We start from the raw sequence: 12093 nt of genomic DNA, 5'->3' as shown, positions 1-12093 counted from the left end.
GGTTAACATCATCCTCGGGGGCTGAGAGCAGCCGCGTCCCAAAACGGTAACTCTATTCTCAAAGTCGATCCTCACCACAAACTGTTTGTCCTGCGGCTAGATATACGTACCAACACTAGAGATGTTTCATTTCATTCGATTGACGACCTTGATTTTGACTTTAACCGTTGCGACTTTGGCGAAATCTCCGCACCGATTGCCACTGACGACTGGACCAATGTGTTGTAATGAGCTTGACGAATCAGTCGCGCTGTTTATGGCAAGGTATATGTCATACTCCGCCAAAAGGTTCCACTGAAACGAGTCAACAGGAAAGTGGATTTCAAATTTTCATGGTGGAACTGAAATTAGCCGTTTGCTTAATGCCCTGCGAACACAACGCAAGCGTTATTTCCGCCATAAATCAGACGAAAACAAAGTTACTCTTCAACTGATAGAACTGCAATACGAAACTGCCCGGAATTCCGTTTTTCGTTAGTATTAGAATCACGTGCAAAATAGCCAGCGCGATTACCCTGCAACATTTTGGAAATTCGTTAGCAGCAGAAAACGGTCTGCTAGTACTCCCACTGACGTTTTCCTTGGAAACGCAAGCGCGCAATCTCCAGCTGATACCGTGAAGAGCTGGTCTACAACGTCACGTATGCAGCTGCATCTCACATTATCTCGGAGTATCAACACAGGTTTGTCACGAAACGATCAACAACTTATAACCTGATAGCTTACACTTCTAAGTTGTTTCCTACCGTTGAGAAGCGTCATCAGGTGGACGCAATTTACGTCGATTTATCAAAAGCTTTCGACAAAGTACCGCCCAGCATCGCAATCCTGAAATTAAAGCGTTTGGGATTTCCCACCTGGCTGACTAACTGGTTGCAGTCGAATCTTTCCGATTGCTCGGCATTAGTGAGTATAAAAAACACGCTCTCAAGCACATTCAGAACACCCACAGGTGTCCCGCAAGGCAGTCATCTGGGCCCGCTTATTTTTGTTTTGTTTATTAACGATATCTGTAGTCGGATCAAGTCTGGGAAATTGCTATACGCGGACGATCTCAAAATCTTCCGAACTATCGCTTCTGCACTTGACGCCGTAGTGCTTCAAGAAGATATCTGTGCTATTCAAGAATGATATGGACGGTCATCGATTTTTTTCGGTGAAAATTAAAACAAACTGCATTTTACCGGACGTTTCGACCTACTAACATGTTCAGTCATCCTAAGCGGCTTACTAAAATATAATATTACATGATTCCTTACAATGACATGCATTCCTATCAATATTTTTCACAGTGTATATCTATGTATAAACTGACACTTGTTTTGAAAATTTATGTTAGATTTTGGTTACAAATACTGGAATTTCTGCACTTATCCCAACAATAATAACAGTAAGATACTATACCGCACCACTATTTAACTATAACGGTAAAACCAAGAAATTTGAAACCCATTTATCATATATTTAGTTATGTATTATTTTCCAACCACTTCCCCTAGAACATTTCACATTTATTAAAATGGTTGATATGACCAGTGATACTATTTATGACTACAAGTGATACAAGTTTATGAAAACAGGTAATTTGGTATCCATGTCGGTAGTATTTAGTTTATTTTAGATTATGGTCACTTCGCTCCAAGCCTCCAGAAGCTGATAGGAGTAAACAATTAGAACAAATGCATATTCTGTGGTTTTAAATGATCTAGATCTATTAAATTGAGAACGTTGATCACTGTTGTCAATTCAGGAAATAATAATCTTGATTATTATTATTTGTCCAGGGACGTTATTGTGATTATAATATTGCAATATGACTAGAAGTTCATCATCGAGGAGAGTTGAAACAAGGTGTTTCAACTCTCCTAGGTTGAGAAGTAAGGCTTGATCCACAATTTACAATTTAAACAACGCAAAGATAGAAAGAAATGCACTTAATATCTTATTTATACCAATTTGAAGAAAATAACAAAAATTTTCTTTTGCTCATTTTTTGTAGTGTGTTTACCGTAAATACTCAACCACTCATTTAACGTAGTTGGCGTGTATTGGAGGGTTTGTGGGCACGATATAAATAAAACAAATGCATTATTGTTTTATCCCTAACGGTACTGTTTCGCTAGTAATGGGCACTGTTTCAACTCTCCTCTGTTTCAAATCTCCTCGGTTTCTCTTACACAGTAAGCTTAAGGACAGAATAGAAAAAGACCGTCGAACTAATATTGTTTATGAAATACCATGCGGTGTCTGCACAGGTAAGACATACATTGGACAAACAAGTCAATTTTTAAAAAAGTGTTTGGAACAACATAAGAACGATTTAAAAAATTAAAGCGTAGGAAGTACGGGGCTAGCACAACATACAATCAATGAAGGCCACCTTTTTGACTTTAAAAATGCTAAAATATTGGACGAGGTGCCTAGGACCGATACCCGGTTGATAGTGGAAATGTTCCAAATAAAAATAAAAGGAGAGTCGAACACGTTCAATCTACAACGGGATTCTATTAAGTTTAAGTCTGCATACAACGGCTTAATAGAGAAGCTGAAGAGCACCGTGCGTCCGAAGAAAGTACCAACGGAGATTGAGTGTACAAGACAAGACAGCAGTTGATAATGTGATTGTTCATTGTGTAGACGTTGTTATCATGTAAGTGATGTTGTTTAAATTTGTGTTTAGTGTTAGATTTTAACAAATATTATATTTTAGTAAGCCGCTTAGGATGACTGAACATTAGGGTGACAATAAAACGACCATTTTTGAAATCACTAATTTACACCCCCTAGCGTCGTTCCAAATCATGAAAAAATGACACTGTCCAAATTTGAGCGAAATCGGTTAATTCTAACCCCTCCCCCAAAGAGCTTAAAGTTTGTATGGGATTTTTGGCCAAAATGTATGGGGAAACACTCGCAGTTCACAAAATCGCCGCTAGAGGTCGCTGTAAACTTCCGATCACTGACCTAGGAAGGAGTTAAGCTTTTGAAAATATGCTGAACAAGTTTGTCGAAGACTGCAAGACAATCCAACCAACCGGTAAAGAGTTATTAACGTTTAAAGTTGGATACTGCTGCTTAACATTCGCAAAGGGCGTACTCCGCTTATCTCATGTATGTAAACCACGAGTGAAGGTGAGACAAAGTTAGGAAAAACTCATATATCTCTGAAACGATAAGAGATAGAAAGTTATGATGTTCCACAAAGTTGTAGAGGAATAAAAGGACCTTTTGGTTTCACTAGAAAGTTTCAGGATTTCTCCGCAAGGTGGCGGTAGTGAGCCAAGCAATTTAAAGGGAATACTCCTATCTGTACAACGGCAAGAGATGGAGCATTTGGATGTTCTAAAAAGTTGTAGAGAAGCAAAAAATATTTTCTTTTCTCATTTGAAAAATGCATACTGATGGCGCTTACCGGGACCCTACGTTGTGTTACTTTCAATCCTCACCAGAATCGTTCCGGCGTGATGATGGCAGCTATTGGCATCGTCACCCTAGTTGCATCAGTCCAACTGCACTCACCCGGCACACCATCGGGTCGACGGTAGAAGAAAGCGGCACAAAGACGATCGCAGTAAAACCAGCAGGCAAAGCGCAGTACAGCGGGCAAGGTACTTGGTTTCCGATCAGTGGAATACACACTTTTTAAATCACAATTAAGTTGCACAAATATCTACTTTGGACAGAAATTTATTTTGCACAATCACTTTGACTTAAGTAATTATTTTATTGATCACAATCACTTTTGGGGAGATAAATTATTTATTGCTGTACGCATGCAGGTTTGATCTAGACTGAACTGACGATCCCGACAGATCGAGGCACGAAGGCTATCATCATAAACTGGGTTGCCAGAAGGGCTAGAGAAATTGGCATAATTTTACGCCCGTTAGCACCAATAACATGCAAAAGGCAATGTTGCTCATTACGGTTGCCAATAATTCTGTACGAAACAACATACTCGCCGCCTTGAACGATTATGTTCAACAAAAAAAACGTAAACAATAAACATTGTGACTTAGAGCTAGGCAATAAATTTCACTTCTTATAAACTAACACATTTTTTTCTAATTTCAGCTTATTCTAGAGGTGTATCCGGACTCCGTTGGGCCGGTTGTAAGTTGTTGGCCATCGTTAAACATCCTTCTGCTTCTGGGGCTGTCGTTGTGCACGGTAACAGACAGATTTTTGTAATCGGTCGAGTGATGATACCGCGGTCAGTACGAAGTGATACAACTCGCGTAAGTTGATCCTTTCCTGGCAGGACTGATTCGATGCGAGCGAGTGGCCAACGAATTGGTGGTTGCAGATCGTCAACGATGATGACTAGTTTACCAGGGATAATTTCGTCGTTCCGTATCCATCGTCTCGTGTCTTTTTGTAGCTCCTGCAGGTACTCTTTTCGCCAATGGATCCAAAATTGCTGCACATGCATCTGCAGCTTTTGGTAGTGGTCGAGTCGGTTCGCAGGTATGTTCCGTAGGTCTGGGTCGGGCAGGGCATGCATCGATGATCCGATGAGGAAGTGGGCAGGTGTCAAAGCGGCTAAATCATTAGGGTCTTCTGTCATTGGAAGCAACGGTCGCGAGTTCATAATTGCTTCGATTTGGGTAAGAATCGTGCACATTTCCTCGAACGAAAGTCGACTTGAACCCAGCTGTCGGAACAAGTGTTTTTTCGCTACCTTTACGGCCGCCTCCCACAAACCGCCAAAGTGGGGGGCTTTAGGGGGTATCAAGTGCCAGGTAATTCCTTCTGCGGTACAGGCAGAAGATATTTCTTCCTGCTGGGAACGATTTTGAAGCATGGTAAACAGTGCAGATAGTTCATTCTTAGCCCCTTCAAAATTCTTCCCGTTATCTGAATGAATGTGCGCGGGCCGGCCACGCCGGGCAATAAATCTTCGCAACGAACATAAGAAGCCTTGGGTGGACAAATCGCTAACCAATTCTAGGTGGACTGCTTTGGTCGCGAAGCACACGAAGAGACACAGGTAGGCTTTAGCAGGTGCGGCACGTTTGTGAATTGGTCGAAGGTACAATGGACCCGCATAATCCACACCTGTGACACTGAATGGACGACTGGGTATTACTCTTGGGGCTGGCAATTGACCAATTTGCTGCTGGGCAGGTATCGGGTTGAGGCGTGTGCAACGAAAACAATTTCTGACGACGCTGCGTATTAGCTTGCGGCCTCTCGGGGGCCAGAATTCCTCTCGAATCGCTGTCAGCAGTAGACGCCCGCCGCCGTGGAATAGTTTCCGGTGAAAATGTTCGACGATGAGGCGAGTTAGCGGATGATTGGTAGGAATTAAAGCGGGGTGCTTTTCTTGGTAGGGTAATTGCGACAGATTCAAACGACCTCCCACTCTCAACACTCTCTCTGGGTCTATAAATGGGCTCATCAAGTGAAGGGGGGAACGCTTCGAAACTGAATTGCCTTCCTCCAATTGTTTTATTTCTGCAGCAAAATCGTCGTGTTGAGCCAAACGAATAAGAAGCGTTTTTGAATTTGATAGTTCTTCGACGGTAAGTGATCGGTCGATGGGAGTCGGTGGGGGCTGCGTGCGCACTTTTGCTCGGGTATTGGTGACGAATTTCATACAGTATGCAATGATGCGAAGAAGGCGATTGTATGATGACCATCGTAGAAACCAAGGGTGCACTGTCGGTGTTACTTGAGCGACAACGACGGTTGTTTTTATTTCCAGTACTTCTTGTGGGACACCTGGAGGTATCGAATTGGGCCAATTTTGCAGGGAAGTTAACCAACTAGGACCGTTAGTCCACAAATAGCTTTTGAGGAAATCTTCGACAGACATACCGCGCGAAACCAGGTCAGCTGGATTTTCTCCTCCAGGAACGTGTTTCCATTGGCATCCGTGTGTGTACTGCTGGATTTCTGACACTCTGTTGGCAACAAACGTGGGCCATACGTTTGGTGGAGATCGTAGCCACTGTAGAGTGACAGCTGAGTCAGACCAGAAATAGGATGCTATTATGTTGACGTCGATGGCCTTTTTGATGTGGGTGTGCAGATGAGCAGCTAGCACGGCAGCACACAGTTCCAATCGAGCGATGCTGATTCGCTTCAGTGGGGCGACGCGTGACTTTGAAGCCAAAAGCTGGATTCTCACTGTTCCTCGTCCATCTTCACAGCGAGCGTACGTGCATGCACCGTATGCGGATTGCGAAGCATCTGCAAAGGTGTGCAGTTGAATAGATGAGCCGGGTAATAAGGCATACCTGTCTACACGGTGCTCCGAAATCTTTGCCAGTTCTCGATGGTAGCTTTCCCATTTAGACTTGATGGGTTCTGGTACAGGATCATCCCAGCCGCAGGATAGAAGCCATAATTCCTGCATCAGAATTTTCGCTCGGACGACGACAGGGGCGATTAATCCAAGAGGGTCGAATAGCCGTGCTATGTCGGAGAGAATCGTCCGCTTTGTCGGGTGTTCATCGCTGTGTCGTATCTGTGAGTCGAAACGAAGGAAATCAGCTTCGGGCTCCCAACTAATTCCCAATGCCTTAATGGTTTCATTTGGACAAAAGTGCAAAGCAGATTGCATACCAATCTGATCATCGGTGAGACCTTGCAGAACTTCGAGCCGGTTAGAGGTCCATTTGCGTAGTGCAAATCCTCCTTTCTCTAACAATTCACCGAGCTCTATGCGAAGTTGGATCGCCTCTTCCACGGTTTGAGCTCCACCAATAAAATCGTCCACGTAGAAACCCTTTTTAAGTGCTGGGCCGGCTGCAGTGAATGTTCGACCTTCATCTTCTGCCAGTTGCTGGAGAGTTCGTGTTGCTAGGTAAGCAGATGGACCGAGACCATACGTAACAGTGAGTAGTTCGTATGTCTGGACTGGAGACTGGTCTGAAAATCGCCAAAGGATGCGCTGCAAAGGAGAATCGTTGGGGTGAACAAGTACCTGTCGGTACATTTTGGCTATGTCACCGACCAGGGCGATCGGAATGGTACGAAACCGCAAGATGATGGTCAAAAGATCGTCTTGTACCACAGGACCCACGCAAAGAGCTTCATTTAGAGAGAAGCCGGTGGAAGTTTTGGCCGAGCCGTCAAATACGACCCGAACCTTGGTCATCGTACTTGCTTCCTTAATTACGGGGTGGTGGGGCAGATAGTAGGCTTGAGAGTGGTGTTCGTCGTCCGCTTCGACCAGCCGCATGTGGCCGAGGGAGAGGTACTCTCGCATAAACAAATGGTATTCATCTTTTAGGTTTGGGTCTCGTTCCAAACGCCTTTCAAGTAGTCCGAAACGGCGTTGTGCAGTGCTCTTCGACTCTCCTAGCATAACGTTAAAGTCTGGTTTACGGGGATACCGAACGATGTATCGTCCTGTAGGATCACGGGATACGGTTGATTGATACAACGATTCACAGTGCCTTTCTTCAACAGAGTAGTTGTCCTTGGTAGTCAGCTCTTCAGTTTTCCAGAAACGCTCTAGACTGTCCTCCAAAGAAATCATCGAAACAACCATAGAGGTGGGTGACGTCACTTGTATAGGGGAATTTTGGTTTGTCGACCCAGCAACAATCCAGCCGAAGACACTGTCCACCAGTAGAGGAAGGTTTCGGCCCAGCTGCAGGCGTGCAGCACTCGGGAAGAACGAGTAGAAATGTTTGGCACCTAGCACCATGTCGATTGGCTGACTCTCGTTGAAAGACGGATCTGCAAGAAATAAGTCCTTCGGAATGTGCCATTCTTTTGTTGATATGGTTTGCGATGGAAGGTTCGCCGTTACTTTGTCCATCACAAGAAAGTCGACGCTGCACGAAAAATCACCCTTTCTAGAAAAAACATGAGCGAAAACGGATTCACGTACTGGCTTTGAAAGTTTGCCGGCCCCTTGTACTGTGACGTTCACATTCTGCCTTCGAAGGCGTAGAATATGAGCCATACGATCTGTGATGAGGTTCGGTTGCGATGCGCTGTCGAGAAGCGCGCGCGCTAGATGCTCTTCACCGTACGCATCGATCACCTTAACGATCACGGTGAGAAGGAACACGTTCTCACGGTACTGCTGGACAGTGGCACTGACTTCAGTTTGCGGGATGCTCTCAGTAGCAGCAACTGTTGATTGCGTAGACGGTTGTGCTGCAGAAGACCCACTGGGCTGCGAAGAAGTCGAAGTGGTTGTAGCTGGAGCGGTATATGTACCCTCATTGTTGAATCGACTGGAACCGTCGGGCTGTTCAGAGTGGAGAAGAGTGTGATGACGACGGCTGCACTTACGGCAGTTGAAATTGGATGGACAATTGCGGGCAATGTGATCACCTTTCATACAGTTGTGACACAGACGTTTTGATTTCACAAACTGCTGACGTTCACTCGGCGAAAGTCGGTTAAAACGCTGACATCTCATCAGTAAATGGGACTGGTTACAGAGGACACATTTCTCACCAACATGTGTTACTGGTGAACTCGCTGTGGAGGCACAAGAAGAGAGACGAAGCTGTGAATGGAATGTTCTCTTCGACGAATGAGCTGGTGGACCAGAAGCGGAATGCGAATCAGCAGTTTGATGGTTGACTGAGATCGATTCCAGTACTCGAGTTCTTCGTTGCAAAAAATCTATGAGACAAGTGTAATCCGGATTGTCGACGGTAGATGCATGGTCTTCCCATGCCTTCAAAGAGTCATCGTGTAGACGCGTGCATAGCAGATGCTCCAAAATGGTACTCCAGGCGTCGGTTGGTTCTCCCAGTTGTCGAAGAATCTTGGTGTGACGTTCAAATTCGTCCACCAACCCGTGAAGCGCAGCAGCAGACTCCTTCTTCATCCTCGGAATGTCCAACAGTGCCTGCAAGTGACGCTTCTTCAGCAAATAATCGTTGGAATACCTGCTTTCTAAAGTTTGCCATGCTAAAGAATAGTTCGCAGAGCTGATACCGATCGATTCAATCAACTGAGCAGCTTCCCCCTTGACAGCTGCCCTCAAATAGTGGAATTTCTGAATATCCGGGGCCTCAGAGTTTGAATGAATCAATGCCAAGAAAGTATCGTGGAATGCAAGCCATTGCATGTAATCACCATCGAACTCAGGCAACGAAATTGTTGGCAGCTTGATGCCAGAGAGAGTGGAGGATACACGAGAGGGTTGAGGGCTCCGATCGTTAGGAAGAGGAGACAATTTTGAAATAAGACATGCTTTTATTTTAAAGAGCCGGGGCTCGAAATCAGCACGCACAGCAGCATGCTCGACCTTACCATCTTCGTTGGTTTCGTTGTCCTCCAGTTCCGCTTGAACGGTCTCCAGATTATTCCAAATTCCGTTCAAGTACTCCAACCTCAAAGGTACCTGCGATTCATCTCGAAGAGCGTCGTACTCCACAGCAAAAACCTCTGCCCGACCCAGAGCAGCAAGCAGTGTAGCTCTCCGTGACAGCAGCTGGCTTCTATTGTCGACCTCCGCCATCTCGAATAGCGGGAATCAGAAACGTGGCCAATCAGGAACAGTAGATCGACCTGCACAATAAAAGACCACAGTAGACCCACAGGAGGGGTGGTAAATACTTGGAAAGAGGCTCACCTTTTCCAAGGCAAGTATATGCCTTGTATATTTATTCAGCCAACAGGAACAGTACAGTACCGTCCGCACTGGTAGGTGAGATGATGATCCGAAGCAGCGCTCAAAAACCGGCGAAAACTCACAGGAATATCCAGTTAGCAGCAACAGCAAATAATTCGGTTCCGCAAAGATGAAATCACGTTGAAAACCACGGCTAGGAACGCCACGGAAGTGTCGGAAGATGCCACTGCAGCAACACTACAGCTCAGCAGGCGGATTCACCACGGCTAGGGACGCCACAGTGAACAATGGTCCTATTCTAATCCCGATCGTTGAACAATGGCGCTTTGAGGCCAACATTATGGCGCTTTGTGGCCAGCACAATGCCAATTCCGCGATCAATTGAAGCGATTGTTGATCCGGAACAATACGAATCGGGCATGCAATAAAGAAAAAGAAATCTTGTATCCAATTAAATCGAGCCTTGGATTTAATTTTGGTAGCAGCATGCGATGATCCAAAACATTCAAAACATTGGTCAAGGGAATCAAAATGGCGACGTCCAGTGAAAGGCTCCGCACGTGGTCCGAAACAGATCCTGGTCACGGCACCAAAATTATGATGGCGCTTATCGGGACCCTACGTTGTGTTACTTTCAATCCTCACCAGAATCGTTCCGGCGTGATGATGGCAGCTATTGGCATCGTCACCCTAGTTGCATCAGTCCAACTGCACTCACCCGGCACACCATCGGGTCGACGGTAGAAGAAAGCGGCACAAAGGCGATCGCAGTAAAACCAGCAGGCAAAGCGCAGTACAGCGGGCAAGGTACTTGGTTTCCGATCAGTGGAATACACACTTTTTAAATCACAATTAAGTTGCACAAATATCTACTTTGGACAGAAATTTATTTTGCACAATCACTTTGACTTAAGTAATTATTTTATTGATCACAATCACTTTTGGGGAGATAAATTATTTATTGCTGTACGCATGCAGGTTTGATCTAGACTGAACTGACGATCCCGACAGATCGAGGCACGAAGGCTATCATCATAAACTGGGTTGCCAGAAGGGCTAGAGAAATTGGCATAATTTTACGCCCGTTAGCACCAATAACATGCAAAAGGCAATGTTGCTCATTACGGTTGCCAATAATTCTGTACGAAACAACACATACTTTTTTTATTTTTCAAAAGATCGAATTTTTTATTACTTTATCTGAAAGTACAACTCCTTGAGAATATTTTTCTAAATTTTATAGAGATCCGAGAAATAGATCGAAAGTTACAGCGCTTCCAAGCGTGCTTCGTCTACCAAGCGCAGTGGTAATTTCAAACTCGATTATCTCGAAATACCGATTTAAAAAAATGGTGTTCCCGTGATCACGATTCCTGAAATACCCCTCAACCGATTGTCTTTATTTTTTTTTAAATTTATCGTAATTAATTTTTCTCATACCTTAACAATTCCTTTTTTATGTTTGTTTTGTAGATGAGAATTTTTTAATAAAATTTTAAAAGCCTAAAACAGCGATTTATTAGGAAAAACGTTCACGAATGTTGGAAAAGGAAAAATGTTGAAATGTAGTCTCCGGTTATTCAACTAGGTCGACTAATAGAAACCGACTAAAATTACAATTATTTTGTTCAAGATGTGTGGTTCGGTGCACGAAATTAGCGGTAACCAATCACGAACTGGTTTTAGTTGGGTGTTGTAAAACCCGTTTTTTCGGCTCGGTGCATGAAGTTAGCAGTAAAGAATCACGAACTGGTTACGGGCGGGTGTTTAAAATCCGGTTTTTCGTCGTGCATGCTACTCTCTAACTATCAGAAATGAAAATAATTTCCTCTGCTAGTAGTAGGTAACAAATTGATTCATCCACCAGCCGTGTACCGTTCACAAATATTATTTTCCCGGTTTTGTACAGCCCTTGGAGAACCCTGTACGCTCTAACCAGCTCTACACAAAAAATTGAAATAAAACTGTAGCGGACCTACATTTAAAATTTCTCATCATTTCAGTGTCCGGTTGGAGCATCATATTGAAGGCTCTGACCGAGATGAGCTGAAACTTTTCCCCATTTCCAAGTAGTTTTTTTCGAAAGATTTTTCAAAACAGGCTTTCGTTATTAATGCATGTCATACATACCTTACACTTATTTTATACAACATTGTTGAACTTATTTTCGACAAATTCCGAAAATTGATTAATTCCATGCAGTATGATATGAAAAGATATGAGCGTTCCAAACCTTACACGATTTTCATCCCGAAATTAAGTTGTTAGCCACGACAAAAACGGAACAGCACTTCATAGTATAATGGGTTCCACCGCGGTACAATTTTCGAAAAAGTACACTTTTATTGGCTTACTTTGGGGTCCTAGAAATAATGTCACTGTTGAGTTACTTATTACTTTGGAATGGACATGGCTCCAGAATGCAAATTTAGCAGGAATTTTATCTTTTTGCTAAAATTAAATGATTTAGCCTTACAATATATTTAGCAAAGTTGTTGTACTTTACAAGCCCTTCATTTTGCTTTAAACAGAAGCTAGGG

At 43.8% G+C, this 12093-nt stretch overlaps 1 protein-coding gene across 1 annotated transcript; it reads right to left on the bottom strand.

Moving 5' to 3' along the window:
- Window positions 1–4075: 4075 nt before the first annotated feature.
- LOC131695364 (uncharacterized) lies at window positions 4076–9439 on the bottom strand. Its single transcript, XM_058983822.1, has one exon. It carries the CDS (start codon window positions 9437–9439, stop codon window positions 4076–4078), a length of 5364 nt encoding a protein of 1787 aa, XP_058839805.1.
- Window positions 9440–12093: the final 2654 nt, after the last annotated feature.

This window comes from Topomyia yanbarensis, unplaced genomic scaffold (genome assembly GCF_030247195.1).
Source record: "Topomyia yanbarensis strain Yona2022 unplaced genomic scaffold, ASM3024719v1 HiC_scaffold_39, whole genome shotgun sequence".
Taxonomy (NCBI): Eukaryota; Metazoa; Arthropoda; class Insecta; order Diptera; family Culicidae; genus Topomyia; species Topomyia yanbarensis.
This window is presented reverse-complemented; position numbering and strand designations above follow the sequence as displayed.

Coding starts and splice junctions, on each gene's coding strand:
- LOC131695364 (XM_058983822.1), bottom strand. CDS start 9,439: ATGGCGGAGGTCGACAATAGAAGCCAGCTGCTGTCACGGAGAGCTACA.